The 22,627-nt window shown below is 29.5% G+C and overlaps 1 protein-coding gene across 2 annotated transcripts in view; it reads right to left on the reverse strand.

The window, feature by feature from the left end:
• The window catches only part of Grip (Glutamate receptor interacting protein), a 186,548-nt gene that overhangs the window by 14,508 nt on the left and 149,413 nt on the right, over window positions 1-22,627 (reverse strand). For both annotated transcript variants that reach the window (XM_075302746.1, XM_075302745.1), the window contains 3 exons: window positions 19,265-19,455; window positions 15,153-15,448; window positions 11,054-11,217 (listed from right to left, as the gene is read on the reverse strand). In XM_075302746.1, coding sequence (XP_075158861.1) covers window positions 11,054-11,217; window positions 15,153-15,448; window positions 19,265-19,455 — 651 coding nt within the window. The remainder of the gene's footprint in view (window positions 1-11,053; window positions 11,218-15,152; window positions 15,449-19,264; window positions 19,456-22,627) is intronic.

The following is a 22,627-nucleotide window of genomic DNA, read 5'->3' on the forward strand; positions in this document are numbered from 1 at the left end:
AATATCAGCCGGATCGGATGAAATTTGCTTCTCTTAGAGGCTCCGCAAGCCAAATCTGAGGATCGGTTTATATAGGGGCTATATATAATTATGGTCCGATGTGGACCAATTTTTGCATGGTTGTTAGAGACTATGTACTAACACCACGTACCAAATTTCAGCCAGATGGGATGAAATATGCTTATCTTAGAGGCTCCGCAAGGTAAATATGGAGGCCCGTTTATATGGGGGCTATACGTAAAAGTGGTCCACTATAGCCCATTTGCAATACCATACATCAATAACAACTACTTGTGCCAAGTTTCAAGTCGATACCTTGTTTCGTTCGGAAGTTAGCGTGATTTCAACAGACGGACGGACGGACGGACATGCTTAGATCGACTCAGAATATATATACTTTATGGGGTCTTAGAGCAATATTTCGATGTATTACAAACGGAATGACAAAGTTAATATACCCCCCCATCCTATGGTGGAGGGTATAAAAATAAAACACTTTTACAGGGATAGTAAACGGATCTATAAAATCAAAATGTAGCTCTCAACTCCTATTTCCAGCTTTGTTCATTTTTTTCGAAATTTACATAAATATTTTTTTATTTTTTTCGAAATTTGAAATTTTTCTATTAACCCTTAAATAAACAAGATCACCGATTCCCTCCAAAAAAATATATAATAAGCAAAATGGTAAATAAAAAATATATGCATACCAAATTTTTTTCAAAAAAATTATGTGTTTTTTTTTTAATAGTAGTTGTATCTTTAAAAATTCGGTGCGAATTAAAATACCTTTTTATTTGCAAATAAAAATTATTTTAGTAGAGAATTGAAATATATTTACACTACACATCTTTTTCACCAACATTACTTTCATCTCAGGTAAATATTATTTAATTTCGAATTTGTAGTTTTTTAATTTTTTTGGACAAAATTTGATTTTTTTTACTACAGATTCACATTTGCCGCACAAAAAATCATATACACGGAAAATATATTTTAAGAAATAGCGATATGACGTATTAAATACAACAAACTTGATTTCATATAATTCGGTCAAATTTTAAGTCGTAAGAATTTTTTTCTTGTTGTATCTTAGTGAGCATTTATACCGTGCACAAAAACATTTTGGCTTTTTTTGTTAATTTTTTATTTTATAGTTTCAAATTTTTCCATTGAATTTTACTCACTTTGAACAAATGTATAAAACTTATATTTTTTCCTTAAATAAATAAAAGTAAAATTGTACAAAAATCTTTTCAAGTTCCAAACACAACTGACCAAATATGTGCCACTTTTTGTTTCTTCATAAGGGCCCAAACACAAATTTTTCAGAATTTTCCTTTTTCATTCTCTACAATGCCTTATTAGGACATCTAAGCTTCCATATGTTTTAGCCATAACTTTGAATTCTAGACCATTAAATCTTAAAATACATAAATTTTACTTTTTAATAAAGTTCACACCATAAAAATTATGAAACATAATTTTCAATTTTCTCCCCTCTGGAACGGAACATAAATCCAACAACCATGAAATTTTTACAAAGTGCAAAGAGCAAAACAAAGAAAAAAAACTAAAATCATGTAAAAATAAATGTTGAATACAAATCATAAAACTATGAAATAGTAGGTGAAGAAGATTCAATACAGTAGCCAGTGTTAGAGTCAGAATATTGGAGGAATTAAGATTTACAAGTCATTCTCGTTCACTGTTACTGGATGTTGTTGGCAATTTCAGCAAGAATTTATGCCATACACGATTTAATGCCATAACAGAAAATGAATGGGGAAGAAATCTAAAGAAAAATGGTTTTAGTCGACATTAAATCAATCTACACTGTGATAATTATAAGTTTATGAGATGCTCTAATGAATTTTTTGTTAAGTATTAATTCGATGTTGAAAATGCATTGCAATGAGCGTATATGTTTTTGTTTCAAAAATAATATATCATCGCTATTTTAACGCCAGTGAGACACATTTAAGATAGTTTTGGAATTTTGTGTTTCATCATAGAAAGTTTTGTAACAAAATACCAAATTTTGTATTTATTTCTTCTTGTCTACTGATAGACTTAATACTATCTTAAATGATTTTTGATAGGGACAAGCAAATAATATTAACCCATACCAAGATATGACTTCCGGACCCTCTTCGAGGAGAAAATTTCATACGATATGATTGAGATTTGATAAGTGATATTAAAGTAAACTTTCTGAAAATTGTGCGAAAATTAGTCGATATTGGCCCATAATTACATTACTAAACCGATCCCCAGATTTGACTTCTGGAGCCTCTTGAAGGAACCATTCTCATCGGATGCGGTTGAAATTTGTTAGTAAATGGCCTCCAACTAACATTAAATTTTTTTCCATTTATTCGAGAAGCAAATTTCATATGATACGATTGAAATTTGTCTTCTACCAATTGTGCAAAAAATTTTCCATAAAACAATCCCCATATTTGACTACAGGAGCCTTTTGGGGGAGCAAATTTCATCCGATATGGTTGAACCGTATATACTTGTTTCACTTTAGATCTTACCTTACCTAACAATAAGTTTATTTCCATTTAGATTAAGCCACTTTTGAAATGTAATATTAAGAAAATTAATCCGGTTTGTCTACTATAGAAAAAATTCATTGCATACTTTTAGGAGGTTCACCTATAAAGCGTAATACATCGCTTCTTGAGTCGGAATCAGGGATGGAAAATGAAGTACTATAGTACTTTTTTCAATACTTTTCCACCCTGGTCAGTACCGTATTACCCCCGCGAATCTTGAGCCGATATCAGATTTATGATACAATAGTTTTGACAAAATATTTTAATATTTTTATAAAGTCTTTAACAAACTTAATTGCTAATAGTTTATTATTTTGCAAAAATTTTTTCTTCACAAAGATTTGCCAAAATTTTATTTATGCAGAAAATTTTGTAAAAAAAAATTTTTTTGGAAAATTTTGTATAAATTTTATTTCATTTTTTACATTTTATTTCTTAGAGAATTTTGTCAAAATTTTATTTCAGTAGAAAATTTTGTCAAAATTTTATTTTTATAGAAAATTTTGTCAAAGTTTTATTTATTTTGGGAGCCACCGTGGTGCAGTGGTTAGCATGCCCGCCGTGCATACACGGTCGTGGGTTCGATTCCTGCTTCGACCGAACACCAAGAAGTTTTTCAGCGGTGGATTATCCCAACTCAGCAATGCTGGCGACATTTCTGAGGGTGTCAAAGCTTCTCTATGTGGTTTCACTGCAATGTGAAACGCCGTTCGGACTCGGCTATAAAAAGGAGGTCCCTTGTCATTGAGCTTAACATGGAATCGGGCAGCACTCAGTGATAAGAGAGAAGTTCACCAATGTGGTATCACAATGGACTGAATAGTCTAAGTGAGCTTGATACATCGGGCTGCCACCTAACCTAACCTAACCTACTTCTATAGAAAATGTTGTAAAAATTTTATTTCGTTTTGTTTTGTTATTTTTGGTTTTGTTCTTTAAGCATTGTTGTTGTTTTTTCATTTCAGCTTAAAACCATGCATGGACTGTACGCTTCACCAACAGAGGAAAAGAATGTTTGTCAAATTTATTTGGGCAAAACCCTGTAGACTGAAAGATGGTTGGATGTACGCACGTTTCGGAATTACCACATTCCTCATCAGCATCATCTACTTGCAGCAAAACTATCAACCAATTATCAGAATAAATTCAGGCAGTTCATTAAACCCAACAATGAACCACATTTGATCCTTCCGAAAAAAGGTTTTGCATGATAGCCGGCTTATGCCGAAATAAATTCGTACAAACATATGTCTTTTCCTCTGTTGGTTAATCTACACTTGTAGTTTAGTCAATGCATGGTTTTAAGCTTAAATCAAAAAACAAAATTTCGGTATAGAAAATTTTGTCAAAATTTTATTTTTACAGAAAATTTTGCGAAAATGTTGTTAAAAGTTTTTTCTATAGAAAATTTTGTTAAAATTTTATTTCTATAGAAAATTTCGTCAAAATTGTATTTTTATAGAAAATTTTGTTAAAAGTTTATTTCTATAGAAAATTTTGTCAAAATTTTATTTGTATAGAAAATTTTGTCAAAATTTTATTTGTATAGAAAATTTTTCAAAATTTTATTTCTATAGAAAATTTTTTCAAAATTTTATTTCTATAGAAAATTTTGTCAAAATTTTATTTCATTCGTTTTGAATGAAGATAGAGGAAGCACGCTCAAAAACAAACCCAGCCAACTAAATACAAATCGATGATTTGAGTTTTGCAAAGGAAAGAGATATGCTTGCAAATTTGTTTAGGCAGTAGCCGACTATTAAACCCTTTTTCGGAAGGTTCAAGTATATTTCACTTTGGGTTGAGTGAATTACACGAATTTATTCTGATAATTGGTTGATAGTTTTGCTGCAAGTAGAGGATGCTGATGAGGAATGTGGTAATTCCGAAACAGCTGTACATCCAACCATCTTGCAGTCTATAGGGCTTTGCCCAAATAAATTTGACAAGCATACTTTTCCTCTGTTGGTTAAGCTACACTTGTAGTTTAGTCAATGCATGGATTTAAGCTGAGATCAAAAACAACAATAAAAATTTTATTTCTTCAGAAAATTTTGTCAAAATTTTATTTTTATAGAAAATTTTGTCAAAATTTTATTTTTATAGAAAATTTTATTTTTATAGAACATTTTGTCAAAATGTTATTTTTTATGGAAAATTTTGTTAAAATTTTATTTCTATAGAAAATTTTGTTAAAATTTTATTTCTATAGAAAATTTCGTCAAAATTGTATTTCTATAGAAAATTTTGTTAAAAGTTTATTTGTATAGAAAATTTTGTTAAAATTTTATTTCTATAGAAAATTTTGTCAAAATTGTAATTCTAAGAATATTTTGTTAAGTGTTTATTTCTACAGAAAATTTTGTCAACATTTTATTTCTATAGAAAATTTTGTCAACATTTTATTTCTATAGAAAATTTTGTCAAAATTTTATTTTTATAGAAAATTTTGTCAAAGTTGTATTTCTATAGAAAATTTTGTTAAAAGTTTATTTTGTTAATTTTGTCAAAATTTTATTTTTATAGAAAATTATTTCTATAGAAAATTTTGTAAAAATTTTATTTTTATGGAAAATTTTGTAAAAATTTTATTTTTATGGAAAATTTTGTTAAAATTTTATTTCTATAGAAAATTTTGTTAAAATTTTATTTCTATAGAAAATTTTGTTAAAATTTTATTTCTATAAAAAATTTCGTCAAAATTTTATTTTTATAGAAAATTTTGTCGAAATTTTATTTCTACAGAAAATTTCGTCAAAATTGTATTTCTATAGAAAATTTTGTTAAAAGTTTATTTCTACAGAAAATTACAATCAGAATTTTATTTCTATAGAAAATTTTGTCAAAATTTTATTTCTATATTGCCAAAATTTTATTTTTATAGAAAATTTTGTCAAAGTATTTCTATAAAAAATTTTGTTAAAAGTTTATTTCTATAGAAAATTTTGTTAAAAGTTTATTTTGTTAATTTTGTCAAAATATTATTTTTATAGAAAATGTTGTCAAATGTTTATTTTTACGGAAAATTTTGTCAAAATTTTATTTCTATAGAAAGTTTTGTTAAAATGTTATTTCTATATAAAATTTTGTTAAAATTTTATACCATAGAAAATTTTGTCAAAATTTTATTTCTTCAGAAAATTTTGTCAAAAATTTATTTTTATTTATTTATCGAAAATTTTTTAAGTACCCTGAAGTGCAACTATCGCAACCGTAATTACAATAATACGATAACCTTTGGAAGCGGATATAATATTTAAAAATATATATATATTTAAAATAGCTCCTTTAGACTGAATTTTAAAGAAAAAATGTAATGTTCTTTAAAATTCAGTCTAAAGGAGCTATTGACAATAATCTTCGAATGGAATTTTTGTTGAAGTTTAGTGAAAAGTTTTGTTTTTTTGTTCATAAACACGCCTTTTTTGTACTTTCTTAAAAAGGTATAAGTCTAAAAAGTGAATTTTACAGGAAACAACCCAGCAAAAAAATTTGGAAGTTCTTCCAAAGGCACAACTTTAAAAGCACTTCGGGAAGATGCACACCCAATGATGTTCTTTATTTTAACTCCCCAGGAAGTTCTTTTAATTAAATTTTTTATAACTTGGTATTTTCATACTTTTAATGGGTAATTTTAACTTTTGTGTTTCAAATAGATTAAAAACAGAGTAAGAATTCATAAAATGGTACAAATTATTTTTTGAAAATATTTGAGTTCAAACGTTTCCGACAAGCGTTAGAATCCACTAAAAATTATAAAAAATTATAAAAATTATTTATTTGACAAAATACCACAGAATTTTTTAATTTACATCCAAAACATTGAATTCGGATCACACCTAAAGAAGTGATTCAAATTCAGTGCAACGGCTGTTGAAATGGAGGACTTCCGTCCTATGACAAGCCCATGTTAAATTTATCGCTTCTGCGTCAATTTTCCGGATCCAAAAAGAATATTTTCATTATTTTTTTGGCGACGCTTTTTTTGCTGGGAAGTTCAAACTTTTTTTTGTTGGAATTTCTCAAAAACCGTATAAAATATAAATTCACTTTTTTCGGTCTTAAAAACATGTTTATTGTAGATTTTTTGAAATATGTACGACTTCAAAATAGTGATAATAGAACATAGCTAAAATAAATTAGACCACTTTAAACCGAACAAAGCATTTTGTCCTTTTTGGATTGGAAATTTTTAAAACTTTAGCCAGAGGCTACGAACAATAGTAGCCATAACTTTTGATAGAAATGTCCAATAAATTTGAACTTTTGACTGGATGCAATTCACATCAATCCGAATACAAAATAACGAACTCCATCAAAAAATGCTAAGTCGACTTAGCGTACTCTGGAATGAGGACATCATATCTAGTTTTTTCCATCAATACAACCTTACTTTTCAATGACGCGAAAAAAATTATGTCATTTTTCTCTCAGTGTATACACACATAATTTTATGATCGACAAATGTCATCCAACGAATCGTATATGTATGGACAAGCGATGGTCATAAGAACACAAACAGAAATACGTTTGAGAAAAGTGTCCCCTCGCTCCCTCTTGCAATATGCGGGTGTTGGTAAGCGTCCAACTGCCGATGGCTTTGCGAAGGCAGTGCACAATAGGTCGTTGTCTCATATATCTCCTTAACGATGGCCATTTATGATTGTTTTTCTTTTGAGTCGTTAATGTTATTCGCACACACTCCCCCCATCCCCCCCAATGCATGGTGTGTAGTGATTTTGATGCTGATGATAATGCTGCCAATATTACACACTGTCAGTCTGCGGATGGATAATGATGTTGTCAATTTTTCTTTTTACGGAGTGATCGTTTCATTTCGTCTTATAAGATTTTCTGATTTTGTCATTGATGTTTGTTTCGGGATTTTCTTATGTTTGTTTGTAGAATTCGTTGGTGGCAAGCGATACAACCACAATTTATGTGGAACAACATGCAAAAATCATTAGTGAAATGAATACATATATTTACATGGATATACGCATAGATGGACCGAGTATGTCTTAGGAATGATAAGTAATTGGAAATGGCGTTAAGTGTTAAATATTGGAGTCATATACACCCAGACAAGGAATATGATAACCTCAAACATGTGTCAACAGCATAATATTAGTGAAAAAATAATATTTTCTTGATGTACTATCTTAGTCGCAACCATATTATTTTCACGGAAATTATGTATCTGATATCGACAAGCATAATCAGGGCAACTGATTTGTATTGCAACAAACTAAAGCGATATATTTTTTTATTTTTATTGTTCAAAAGCAAAAAAATGTCCGATAGGACATTAAATTGTAGGATCAGTTCGGATTTGTTCGAATTCGCCAACATCACCCAGAGAAGGAATATGATTACCTCTAACATGTTTTAAGAGCAAAATGTTATTTTTGGGTGGTGACCATGTAACGTGGTTTTCGCAACCATATTTTTTTCGCAGAAATCATGTATCTGATTTCGGCAAGCAGGTTATATTTGACGAGAAAATAACATTTTAGTGACAAACATGTTACATGGTCACCATACACAAATAACATCTTGCTTTTGAAACATGTTTGAGGTGATCATATTCCTTCTCTGCGTGATTGACAAGGATTATGGCCTTCAAACTGCCGATAAAGCCATCATATGCTGGAGGAATGTGGCTCTGCGTATATAGGCCCATTCTCGGTGAAGTGCCTTCTTGAGATCATCAACACTTTGGTATTTTCCAGAGCCAACCTTACTCTCCAAAATGTCCCAGGGCAAAAATCCAACGGATTGATTATTTTTGGCTACTCGAGCCAAAAATAATCTACCAAAATTTTAACAAAAAACTACCAAACAAAACAACATTATTTTGCAGTGTTTGATCAAATTTTTGTGGTTATTATGAAAAAATGTGTCTTCAAAAGAAATGTATTAGTATAATAGAATGTTAATACTCCTACAAAACGCAAAAACTAAAATTGTTAAAGGTATCGATTTTATAAAAAAAAAAAAAATATATTTTTATAAAACAATTTGCTAACATTTTGTTTCTATAGAAAATTTTCTTTTGTACAAAAAAATTTTGTCAAAATTTACTTCTATAGAAAATTTTGTCAAAATTTTATTTCTTTAGCAAATTTTGCTAAAATTTTATTTCTATAGAAAATTTTGTCAAAATTTTATTTCTATAGCAAATTTTGTCAAAATTTTATATCTATAGAATATTTTGTCAAAATTTTATTTATATAGAAAATTTTGTCAACATTTTATTTCTTATAGAAAATTGCGTCAAAATTTTATTTCTATAGAAAATTTTGTTAAAATTTTATTTCTATAGAAAAATTTGTCAATATTTATTTCTACAGAAAATATTGTCAAAATGTTATTTCTATAGAAAAAATTTTCAAAATTTATTTCTACAGAAAATATTGTCAAAATGTTATTTCTATAGAAAAAATTTTCAAAATTTTATTTCTATAGAAAATTTTGTCAAAATTTTAGTTCTATAGAAAATTTTGTAAAAAATTTAGTTCTATAAAAAATTTTGTCAAAATTTTATTTCCATCGAAATTTTTATCAAAATTTTATTTTTATAGAAAATTTTGTCAAAATTTTTTTTCTATAGAAAATTTTGTTAAAACTTTATTTCTACAAAAAAATTTGTCAAAACTTTATTTTTATAGAAAATTTTGTAAAATGTTTATTTCTATAGAAAATTTTGTACAAAAATTATTTCTATAAAAAAGTTTGTCAACATTTTATTTCTATAGAAAATTTTGTCAATTTTTTTTCTATAGAAAATTTTGTCAATTTTTTTTCTATAGAAAATTTTGTCAATTTTTTTTCTATAGAAAATTTTGTCTTTTTTTTTCTATAGAAAATTTTGTCAAAATTTTATTTCTATAGAAAATTTTGTCAAAATTTTATCTCCATAGAAAATTTTGTAAAATTTTATTTCCAAAAAAAATTTTCAAAATTTTTTGTCTGTAGAAAATGTTGTCCAAATTTTATTTCTATACAAAATTTTGTCAAAATTTTATTTCTATAGAAAATTTTGTCAAAATTTTATTTCTTTAGACAGTTTTGATAAAATTTTATTTCTGTAGAAGATTTTGTAAAAATTGTATTTCAATAGAAAATTTTGTCAAAATTTTATTTCTATAGAAATTTTTGTTAAAATTTTATTTCTATAGTAAATTTTATCAAAATTTTATTTGTACATAGCAAAATTTGTCAAAATCTTATTTATATAGATTTTTTTGTAAATTTTATTTCTATAGATAATTTTGTCAAAATTTTATTTCTATAGATAATTTTGTAAAAATTGTATTTCAATAGAAAATTTTGCCAAAATTTTATTTCTATAGAAAATTTTGTCAAAATTTTATTTCTATAGAAAACTTTAGCAAGATTTTATGTTTATAGAAAATTTTGTCAAAGTTTTATTTCTATAGAAAATTTTGTCAAAGTTTTATTTCTATAAAAAATATTGTCCAAATTTTTTTCTTGAGACAATTTGTGAAGTACATCTTAGTTAGGAAGGAATGTTTTGAAAAATCTACCAAAACATTTCGTAGAATTCTACCTACATTTTATCTAACTGTGGCAACCGTGATTGAGATTCAGAGGTTTTGGTGGCCACTGTACTCTTGAAATTCGTGGTTGAGGCGTGCTGAGCCCTGTTGTAATGTCCATGGTCTGAGGCCGAAATTTTTGTATGCCTAGGCTTTCATAACATTTTCCCGATAATAATCAGCCTTTACGGGGGTCCACACCATTACACATTGGCTGCACTTCGGCAAATAAACCCGGCCATTTTCCTTATTTCTTTTCTGAGAGTACATAAGCCAATACATAACTAGGTACGTACACGTAGAGGTGTAGATGTAAGGGAAAATTAGGAAGAGACAAGCGAAGTCACCAAAAAACCTCTCATGCACCTAAATCACCCTGCCACTTTGGACTGCATGCTAGTAATCAGCCGGCCATATTAGCCATTCCACCATGGTGGTCCTCTCAGGCCAGACTTTACCAATGAATGGTACAATTAAAATGGAAACGACCCATGCTCATTGATATGATAAAAGATTCTGATTATACATCCTTAAATATTGAGAACGGAACTACAAAACTGTGCAAGTTTCTTTTTTTTAATAATTATCACTCCTTTCCCTGAACACCCTATACTTTATGTATTAACAATAATTATACTTTACTTGATATATCAATGAAATGGCATCCACAAATGTTGAAAACAAAATAATATTAGTGGATATGACCCTCATCACAGACATCGTACTTGTCCAATTCAAAGGCATTTTACAATGACACAGGAAACCAAAAGATTACTTCTTCAATAGCAAAATATAGATTTTTTTATTGTAGACAGACTATCATAAACTTTTAAAATTATCTTCCTTTGCCTATTTCAGATTCTATGTTGACATAATTTCGTACTGTGTATAATCGTAATACGAATATTTTTTGTTTTTATTTCTTACCTCTTCGTGCTAGTGCATGGGCGGGCATTATTTGCATTTGTGTATATCCCCTTCCTGAACTGGTATCCAAGATAGTCATAACCTCATCCGGTGTATATGTCGAGTTCTCTATATTGATATCGTCTATGGAAAGTACTTGGTCGCCAACTGAAAGAGCACCGCATCTAATTGGAGGAATAAAAAAAGATTAAGGAAGTGAATAGAAGGTGATTAATAAAATGGCAAAATAAAGAGAAGATGATATTGCAAGATCAATTTAATTTTGCTATTCTGAAATTTCAAAATATTAGCTAGTTTTGATATTCTTTAAATATATTTTTTTCTGCTGTACAATAACACAAATTTGCAGTGGTTTACAAACTTTTGAATATAATCGAAGAACGTAAATTTCCAAATCCAGTAGTATACTGGAAGGCAAAAATTCCTTAAATATTAAATTAAAAAAAAAAATAAAATATTTTCGTATAAAAGAAATTTAATAGTACACCCAGAGAAGGAATATGATCACCTCAACCATGTTTTAAGAGCAAAATGTTATTTTTGGGTGGTGACCATGTAACATGGTTTTCGCAACCATGTTATCTTCTCGGAAATCATGTATCTGATTCCGGCAAGCAGGTTATATTTGACGAGAAAATAACATTTTAGTGACAAACATGTTACATGGTCACCATACAAAAATAACATGTTGCTCTTGAAACATGTTTGAGGTGATCATATTCCTTCTCTGCGTGTATATATTAATAAAGAAATATTATGTTATGTAGTAAAAATACTTTAAATATATTATTATATACTTGATGGCTTTAGCAGCCAATGCTACATTTCTCTTTTTATCATACATTTATTGTTTATTTTAATCATAAAATAAACAATAAATAAATAATTTATTATTATTACTGTATATGTGTTTTTCCTACAAAAATTTGGACCAAACCAATAAATCTTATTTTGCAAAAATTATTTTTCTATAGAATATTCTTTGAAATTTGCTTTTATATATATTTTTTTTATTTTTATAGAAAATTTTGTCCAAATTTTTTATTTCTATGGAAAAGGTTGTCAATATTTTATTTCTATAGAAAATTTTGTCAAAACTTTATTTCTATAGAAAATGTTGTCAAACCTTTTTTCTACAGAAAAATATAGAAATAGAAAATTGTATCAAAATTTGATTTCTATAGAAAATGTTGTAAAATTTTTGTTTCAATATAATTTGTTTTTATTTTGTCAAAATGTGGAAAATTTTGTCAAAATTTTATCTCTATAGAAAATTTTATCAAAATTATTTTTTCTATAGAAAATTTTATCAAAATTATTTTTTCTATAGATTATTTTTTCAAAATTTATTTATATGTATTTTTTTTTAGAAAATTTTGTCAAAATTGTATGACTATAGAAAATTTTGTCAAAATTTTTTTCCTATACAAAATTTGGTCAAATTTTTTTCCTATAGAAAACTTTGTCAAAATTTTATTTCTATAGAAAATTCTGTAAAAATTTTATTTCTATAGAAAATTTTGTTAAAATCTTATTTCTATTCATCAATTACCTCTTAGTTGGAGAGGAATATTTTGCAAAATATACCAGAACATTAAAAATTCTATCAATCTACCAAACAGTAGAAAAATCTATCATTTTTGCTACAATTCTATCAACTGTGGAAGCCGTGTTACCAACTTTAAACTATTGCCGACACCGGAACAACTATTTCTATCGAAAATTTTGTCAAAATTGTATTTCTTATAAATTTTTAACAATATTTTATTTCTATTGAAAATTTTGTCAAATTTCATTTCTATAGAAAATTTTGTCAAAATTTTGTTTCTATAGAAAATTTTCCCAGAATATTATTTCTATACAAAATTTTCTCAAAATTTTATTTGAATAGAAAATTTAGTAAACACTTTATTTCTATAGAAAATTTTATCAAAATTATTTTTTCTATAGAAAATTTTATCAAAATTATTTTTTCTATAGAACATTTTGTCAAAATTTATTTATATGCATTTTTTTTTTGTTGAAAATTTTGTCAAAATTGTATGACTATAGAAATTTTTGTCAAAATTTTTATTTCTGCAGAAAATTTTGACAAAATTTTTTTTCTATAGAAAATGTTGCCAAATTTTATTTCTACAGGAAATTTTCCCAAAATTTTATTTCCATAGAAAATTATGTGAAAATTGTATTTCTATAGAAAATTTTGACAAATTTTTATTTCTATAGAAAATTTTGTCAAAATTTTATTTCTATAGGATTTTTTTTAAATCTTATTTCCATTTATCAATTACCTCTTAGTTGGAGAGGAATATTTGGCAAAATCTACCAGAACATTAAAAATTGTATCAATCTACCAAACAGTAAAAACTCTTCCATTTTTCCTACAATTCTATCAACTGTGGAAACCGTGTTACCAACCCCAAACGAATTAACCTCCTTTTCGCTCTAGGACGCTTAGTTTAGGAGATATTAGCAAAACAAAGTTTTCATATAAAAATTTGATTTTTTTAGGATTTAGATGGAATTTTTGATTTTTTGGGGGTGGTCACGAATTAACCTCCTTTTCGCTCTACGACGCTTAGTTTAGGAGATATGAGCAAAAGAAGTTTTTCATGTAAAAATTTCATTTTTTTAGGATTTCGATGGAATTTTTGATGTTTTGGGGGTGGTCACGAATTAATTATTTTAAATTTGATTTTTTTTTAGGATTTCGATGGAATTTTGTTTCTATAGAAAATTTTCCCAAAATATTATTTCTATAGAAAATTTTCTCAAAATTTTATTTTTATAGAAAATTATGTGAAAATTGTATTTCTATAGGAAATTTTGTCAAAATTTTATTTCAATAGAAAATTTTGTCAAAATTGAATTTCTATAGAAAATTTTTATCAGAATTTTATTTCTATAGAAAATTTTGTCAAAATTTGATTTATAAGAAATTTTTGTCAAAATTTTATTCCTATAGAAAATTTCTATTTGCTAAGTTCGGCTTGAATAAAAACAGATGTTGTTGTTTTTTTTTTTTTTTCGAGTTGTATTTTTATATTTAAAATTTTCCAATATTTCGAGACATCTCCAACATCTGTTTTTATTCACATGACCTCAAGCCGAACTAAGCAAATATAATTAAAAGTTTAAAGGTCAACAAATTAAAACAACAAAATTTTATTTCTATAGAAAATTTTGTCAAAATTGTAGTTCTATAGAAAATTTTGTCAAAATTTGATTTATACAGAAATTTTTGTCAAAACTTTATTATTTGATTTCTACAGAAAATTTTGTCAAATATTTATTCCTATAGCAAATTTTGTAAAAATTTTATTTCTATAGAAAATTTTGTCAAAATTGTATTTCTATAGAAAATTTTGTCGAAATTTTATTTCCATAGAAAATGTTCTCAACATTTTATTTCCATAGAAAATTTTGTCAACATTTCATTTCTATAGAAAATTTTGTTAACATTTTATTTTTAGAGAAAATTTTGTTAACAATTTACTTCTCTATTAAACGAACCGACGAGAGAACCACCTTACAATGACGTATTTATCAGTAATTCGTCAAACAAAACTGAATCCACAAATCACACGATGCAATGGTTAGCATGTCCGCCTTGCATACAAAGGGTCAAGGGTTCAATTCCAGTGTTGATCGAGCATCAGAAAGTTGTTCACCGGTGGTGCTGGTGACATATCTGAGAGTATTAAAGCTATTCTAAGTATTCTCACCGTAATATGAATCGCCGTTCGGACTCGGCTATAATACGGAAGCCCCTTGTCAGTGAGCTAAACTTGAAATCGGGCAGCTCTCAATGGTAAGAGAGAAGAAGTTGGCAATAGATTGAATAGTCTAAGTGAACTTAAAATAACGGGCTGACCTAACCTAACCTAACCTAAGTTAGTATCAAATGTGGTTTTTCTAGCGTCATCTAGAACTCTGACCGATACAGATAAATACGCCATCTGTTAAAAAATGTATGATTTTTTTTTATTTTCTTGAAAATTATTTCCACTAAAATTTTAGTTAAATAATTTCCAAATTTCTTACCTATTGTAGGTTCCCCCTCAAGTAAATATTTATAATAACTTGCATCTGTACTTACCGATCCGCAATGCTTGCTGGCAAAATACTGGCAATATAAACTCCCGCCTGACTGACCTCATCGATTTTCGTATGATCTGCTAGACCAGCTGCAGCTGAATTATAATTACACAATACCAAACCCAATTTGTCGTTCATTGGTCTTTCGATTTCAATCAATAATGGACCCATGGAAAATTCAACACTTTGTACAACAGAAACATCATATTCAATGGTAAGATTTGTATAACCAGAAATATGGCCACCACACTTAATAATTTGTTGGGCTTCAGCTAATGTTTTTCCAATAAGAGAAACCTAAAAGGGGATGGAAAAGAAGAATATTAGTAAATATAATCTAAAGAAAATTAAAAATTAGAAATATATAATTTTTTGAAGAATTTGTAGTGAATATAAAAACGGGCGCCCAACTTGAGAGCTGTGACATACAATCAATACAAAAATTATTGACAGCTATTAGGGAAACTGCCTGTGACTAAAATGAGTTTTATTTTAAGTAGCAGCCACATTCAATTCTTCACTGATATATTGCAAGTTCAACACATAAGAAGTTTTTAAAAAGTAATGAAGAAGCTGCCGCTAAGAGGCATTTAGGCATTTTAAGCGTATGAAAATTAGAACATAATATCTTCATCTATCTCCGTAAATAGGGTTTCAAACCCAGGGATTTTTACTTATTTATGCGAAATAATATGCCTGGCTATTTTTTCGTGCGAAAATTCCAGGGTAGCATAAATATGTGTCGGAAAATGCTCAAAACAAAGATTTCGCATTTATTCCCCGCTAACGTATTTATATGGAGTAGTACAGTTTTTCGTGCGAAAACTCGATCTTAATTCCAGCAAAAAATACTTCAGTAGTAAGAGTTTTGTTGCACTTTTTGGTATACAAAAAAGTAGGCAGTGCATCTACACTGCATGAATCGGTGGCAATAACGTAAACGAGTAATCAAACTAGTTTATGATCATTCGTTTACGTTATTGCAACCAATTCATGCAGTATAGATGCATGAAAGGTAGTGCTGTTTTCCTTCAAGCCAACAATGCTATACTCAAGATTATATATCACTTCTGAGCAATATTTCTATTAAAATGAGCAATTATATCAGCGCTATGTAGAAGCTGCTCTAAATCGGGACATTGCTCACAAAAATCAGCGCTGATTCGGTTGTTTTGTAAGCAGTTGGTACTGCCTCTCTCCCTTACAATCCTGCTGAAATAGTGCTCCATTTTTTGCTGGGGTACTAGGCTTAATGGGCGAAAATGCATGACATTTTACTATTGGCGACATATGGCAGAATTCCAAGTTGTGGTTTTGTTTCGTAAATGGACGGACATCAATTCACCACGATCCACAATATATATATACCCAGCAAAAAAAGCGTTGTCAAAGAAGTAGTGAAAATGTTCTTTTTGGATTCGGAAGTGGTGCAAAATTGGCGCAGAAGCGATGATTTTAACATGGGCTTGTCATAGGACGGAAGTCCTCCATTTCAACAGTCGTTGCGCTGAATTTACAACACTTCTTAAGGTGTGATGCGAATCCAGTGATTTGGATGTCAATAAAGAAATTTTGTGATATTTTGACAAATAAATAGTTTTTACAATTTTGTATGACTTTTATCGCATTCTATCGATTGTCTGGAACGTTTGACATCAAATATTTTTAAAAATTCGCAATTTTTCTAGATAGGATTTAGCATTTTTTTTCGATAAAATTTAAATAATGTGCACTATTTTATTAATTTTTAATCTGTTTTTAACCCATTTGAAACAATAAAATTTTAAAATTGCCATTGTAGAAAGTGTGCAATAAATTGTTCCTTTTTCGAAATAAAGTAAAACTCAAATTTTAAGGTTAGAACTCGTTTATTCAATACTCAAAGCTCGCTCAATACTCTCTGACTGTGAACAAAAATTCAACTGTACAACAAAAACTATTGCGCCAAGTGCGATACTATCAAAGTCATTTTAATGTCAATCAAGAAACAAATGGAATATGAAATATTTAGTACAAGAAAGAGATAAATAGTAAATAATTTTATAGGGGGCCTTCAGGTGGTATCGTTTGCTAAATACAGGGTGTTAAAAATATGAAAAAGCGAGTTATAAAAAATGAACTACCTGTGCAGTTAAAAAAAAGAACATCTTTGGGAGGACATTTTTGGAAGTGCTTTTAACGTTGTGCCTTAAGAAGAACTTCCAAATTTTTTGCTGGGTACTGTATGGGGTAAGAATAGCTATTTTGATGTGTTACAAATGCATTGACAAAAGTTGTATACCCCCATCCTATGGTGTAGGGAATATAAGTGAAGTGAATATAAGTGAAAAAAATTTAATTCAATGATGTAGCATTTTTGTTATAAAATTGGCGCCCAAAGCGGGTTCTGTGAATTCACTTTCACAAAAAAACAAAAACAAAAATACAAATACAAATTGTATTCAAAATCACTTCAATGCTCAAAAATTCTATAAATTGGCACCAAAGTGGTAACACAAATTAAAAAGCCATTCAATTACATTCAAAATAAAATGGCGACGCCCAACGTATGGTTGGCGGTATTTAAAGAAATTGCGAAATATAGGAAACATTTTTTTTTTTTGAAATTGCTACACAAATGTATTACTTCGGGTATTCTTGTAAAGAGTATAAGCCATCCAATTAAATGCTTCATAAAATGGCGCCCAACGTAGTAACCCTACGGGATCTATCTTAGATCTTCCATAATATAAGAGGTTGGCTGATAAGTCCCCGGTCTAACAACATAGTTCCCTTCAAGAGCGATACAACGATTATAACGACCTTCCAATTTTTTGATACCATTTTGGTAGTACTCCTTCGGTTTTGCCTCAAAATAGGCCTCAGTTTCGGCGATCACCTCTTCAATGCAGCCAAATTTTTTCCCTGCAAGCATCCTTTTGAGGTCTGAGAACAAGAAAACGTCGCTGGGGGCCAGATCCGGAGAATACGGTGGGTGGGGAAGCAATTCGAAACCCAATTCATGAATTTTTGCCATCGTTCTCAATTACTTGTGGCACGGTGCGTTGTCTTGGTGGAACAACACTTTTTTCTTCTTCATATGGGGCCGTTTTGCCGCGATTTCGACCTTCAATCGATCCAATAACGCCATATAATAGTCACTGTTGATGGTTTTTTCCTTCTCAAGATAATCGATAAAAATTATTCCATGCGCATCCCAAACAATTGAGGCCATTACTTTGCCAGCGGACTTTTGAGTCTTTCCACGCTTCGGAGACGGTTCACCGGTCGCTGTCCACTCAGCCGACTGTCGATTGGACTCAAGAGTGTAGTGATGGAGCCATGTTTCATTCATTGTCACATATCGACGGAAAAACTCGGGTGTATTACGAGTTAACAACTGCAAACACCGCTCAGAATCATCAACACGTTGTTGTTTTTGGTCAAATGTGAGTTCGCGTGGCACCCATTTTGCACAGAGCTCCCGCATATCCAAATATTGATGAATGATATGACCAACACGTTCCTTTGATATCTTTAAGGCTTCTGCTATCTCGATCAACTTCATTTTATGGTCATTCAAAATCATTTTGTGGATTTTTTTGATGTTTTCGTCGGTAACCACCTCTCTCGTCCACTGCGTTCACCGTCCTCCGTGCTCCGTGCTCATTTCACCACGCTTGAATTTTGCATACCAATCAATTATTGTTGATTTCCCTGGGCCAGAGTACGGAAACTCATTATCAAGCCAAATTTTTGCTTCCACCGTATTTTTTCTCTTCAGAAAACAGTATTTTATCAAAACACGAAATTCCGTTTTTTTCATTTTTTCACAATAACAAAAGTTGCTTCACAAAAGACGCTTTATCTCACAAACTAATTGACTTACAGACGTCAAATTTTGACACGAATCATTTGAAGGTTGGTACTATATAAAAATAATATGCATTTAATACTAGCTACTCCATATATGTGTCAGACCGGGGACTTATCAGCCAACTTGTTAATAAACTATAATATATTTAGTGAAATTTCAAAATAAAGTAGATTCATCGCAACGTTGTATACGCCTTACTTCATATATTATTATGAAGAACAGTTTTAGGTTCTTATCAATATTCAAATCATACTTACATTATCCACTCTCAGTAAACGATCTCCTGGTTTTATTCTGCCCGTTTTATATACGGGTCCATGTGGTCGCACATGTGTCACAATCAGAGGATAATCTCCGCCACCTCGTAATGTTAGACCCAGGCAGCCGCTTTCACGTTCCACTGTTATTTGAGCCAACTTTGATGTGACACATAAACTATTTTGGGAAACTATTTTGAGGAAATCCATTGTAGACAATCGTCATAGTGGTGGTGGTGTGATGATCCATGATGGTGTTGGCCGAAGTGTTGAAAAATTTTCCACATATGATGGAGTACATTCGAAAGTGTTGAAAGATGAGAAGATAGCATTTGGTTATAGCACGCGTTATATGCCACCACATTAAAAATAATTGTAATTGTAGTATAGTGATTTTGATGTTGTAAAGAAGAAGAACAGGAATCAATCGTCAATGGGATCAGCAACAGCAGCAGCATCGATGGTAGGAACATCAGAAGATTATCATCCGAAAAGTGTACAAAATAAATCCGTAATCCGATAAAGATGTCACAAAATTATAAATAAAAGAATAAAAATTTGTTAACAATGACAAATATGAGAGATGAAAAGTATTTCAACATTATTTCAGATATAGTGGTATAATTTATTGGTGTATATTTCACCCAATCCCATGGACAATATTAATGGTCTCTTCTATAAGTCATCAAAAAATCTTAAACCACTACAATTTTCTGAAGTTTCGCTCGTACTGTTTACTAGCTCATATTTCTAATGCAAAATATAAATTCGTCTAATGCAAGATTGCCATGAAGTGCACGATTTATGCATGACTTGAATATGTAATGAACAATAAATTCCGGAAAAAAATGTATCGCTTGTCAAAGCGCGGATGTAATTTTTTAAGCATTCTTTGCATTGATTTAACATAACTTTAATTCTTCAGGTGTAATGTGATCTTAGTATTTTGGAATTCATTTGAGCAATTAAGAAAGATGGCCAAAATATTAAACTTTTTTACTCAATAAATCGATTAATGAGGCTGGGCAATTGTGGCATTCTAGGACATTGAGCTCAAATCAATCACTTGTACATTCTTTCAACCAAGGATAACTGACATATCCTTGTGAGGTATTTTCTAGTCCTTTGTACACCCAAAGAAAATATACTTAACTCTTGAACGAAATTTTAAAAGAGGCAATAAAACCTTTTTCAATTAAAAAATTAATTGATACAATTAAAATTTTAATAAAACTCGGAATATTAAGTCAGTTAAAAAAATTATTGATTTTTATTTAATTTTTAATAAAAAACAAGTAAGTAAAGTAGAAAGTCGGGCGGGGCCGACTATATCATACCCTAAACCACCATTACAGAATTAGTAATCATAAGCATTTGTGGGGTAACATATAGGCCTGGGAGATAAACCGCAGTTGCATATTTAAGAAAATTAAGGGGTACATGTATATGGGTGCTTTGTGTCAATCTGATTATAGCCCATAGTCAATGTTGCCACGGAAAATGTTCGGTTTACCCTACAAGGACAAAAAAAAGTTCCCTACTTTCCTATACATTCCCAAACAATTTTCCCTACTATATTTTTCGTTAAGTTTAAAAAATTTTACAAAACAAAAATGGTTCTAAGTACTTTATTATCTTAAAACATGAATTATTATCTTAAAACATGAATATGCAACGTATTTAACTTAGAATATAAATTTGTATTACCACCACGGTTGCCACAGTTGGTAGAATTCTACCCAAATTAATAATCTTTTTTGTTAAATCTTTATAAAAATAAAATTTTGGTAAAAGTTTCTATAAACAAATTTTTGTGAGAAATTTTTCTATAGAAATAAAATTTTGACAATAAATTCCATAGAAATAAAATTTTGAGAAAAAAATCCACAGAAATAAAATTTTGAGAAAATTTTTTATAGAAATAATATTTTGAAAAAAAAAAATCTATAGAAATACAATTTTGACAAAATGTTGTATAGAAATAAAATGTTGACAAAATTTTCTACAGGAATAAAGTTTACCACACATTGTTAAAGATCAAGCCTTGCCGGCTTCTAATTTCCTCCTCTAGAGCCACCAAAATGTAAAAATTATTACAAATATTGTTGAGTGAAAATGTCCTACATTGTGGCCCTACGTCCCTAAAAGACGCTTAATATTAGAAAAACCCTACATATAGGGAATTTTTCCTACTTCTAGCAACACTGTCTGTGTTGATATTGCACCTACGGAGTTAGTATGCCACTAATATTGAGCCCATTATTAAAAAAGAGAAAATCGTTAAATTAGTGTGGGTAATAAATACAAATTTGTAAAAATCGAGCAATATTCTTATGTAAGAGCTACAAGTACGTATAAGTACGATCGGCTAGTACATCAAAATTTGAAATTTGAGTAACATTGGTTAATAAATAAGAGTACTATGGCCAAATTTGGGAAAATCGAGCGATGCATTTATATGGAAGATATATCTAAATCTGAACCAATTTGCATAATATTTTGCGGGTTTGATTAATACCACAAAAGGTTACCTTGTGCAAGATTTGAGTAAGATCAGTTAAGAAATGAGGCCCGTATGGTCAAACATAAGGTTATTAGGGGCAAATTTTTCAAAATCGGGCGATACATATATGGGAACTATATCTACATCTGAACCGATTTTGATGAAATTTTGCACATATAGTTAGTACTATAGAGGACTGGATCTAGCCAACTTTTAGTAAGATCGGTTAATAAATAAGGGTTCTATGGCCAAATTTGGGAAAATCGGGCTATACATATATATGGGAGCTATATCTAAATCTGAACCGACTTCGATGATTTTTTGCACATATAGTTAGTGCTATAGAAGACTACATTTAGTCAAATTTGAGTAAGATCGGTTGATAAATATGGGTTTTATGGCCAAATTTAGAAAAATCGGGCGGTACATATATATGGGAGCTATAGCTAAATCTGAACCGATTTCGATGATTTTTTGCACATATAGTTAGTGCTATAGAAGATTATATTTAGCCAACTTTGAGTAAGATCGGTTGATAAATAAAGGTATTGTGGCCAAATTTGGAAAAATCGAGCGATACACATATATGAGAGCTATATCTAAATCTGAACCGATTTGGATGAAATTTTGCAGACTTGAAGGGCGATGGCAAAGATTTTGCCAAATTTGGTGACGATCCGTTTGAAAAAAAGCACAACGTGACCCCATTTGTCGAAATCGGGCGATACATATATATCCAAATTCAATAGCGTTCGTCCTTGTGCCCAAAAAACTCCCTGTACCAAATTTCATCAAAATCGGTTAATAGTTGCGACCGGAATCCTGTGAACAACAAATACATGGACAGACGGACGGGCGGA

The sequence above is a fragment of the Haematobia irritans genome, chromosome 3 (genome assembly GCF_050003625.1).
Source record: "Haematobia irritans isolate KBUSLIRL chromosome 3, ASM5000362v1, whole genome shotgun sequence".
In the NCBI taxonomy this organism is placed as follows: Eukaryota; Metazoa; Arthropoda; class Insecta; order Diptera; family Muscidae; genus Haematobia; species Haematobia irritans.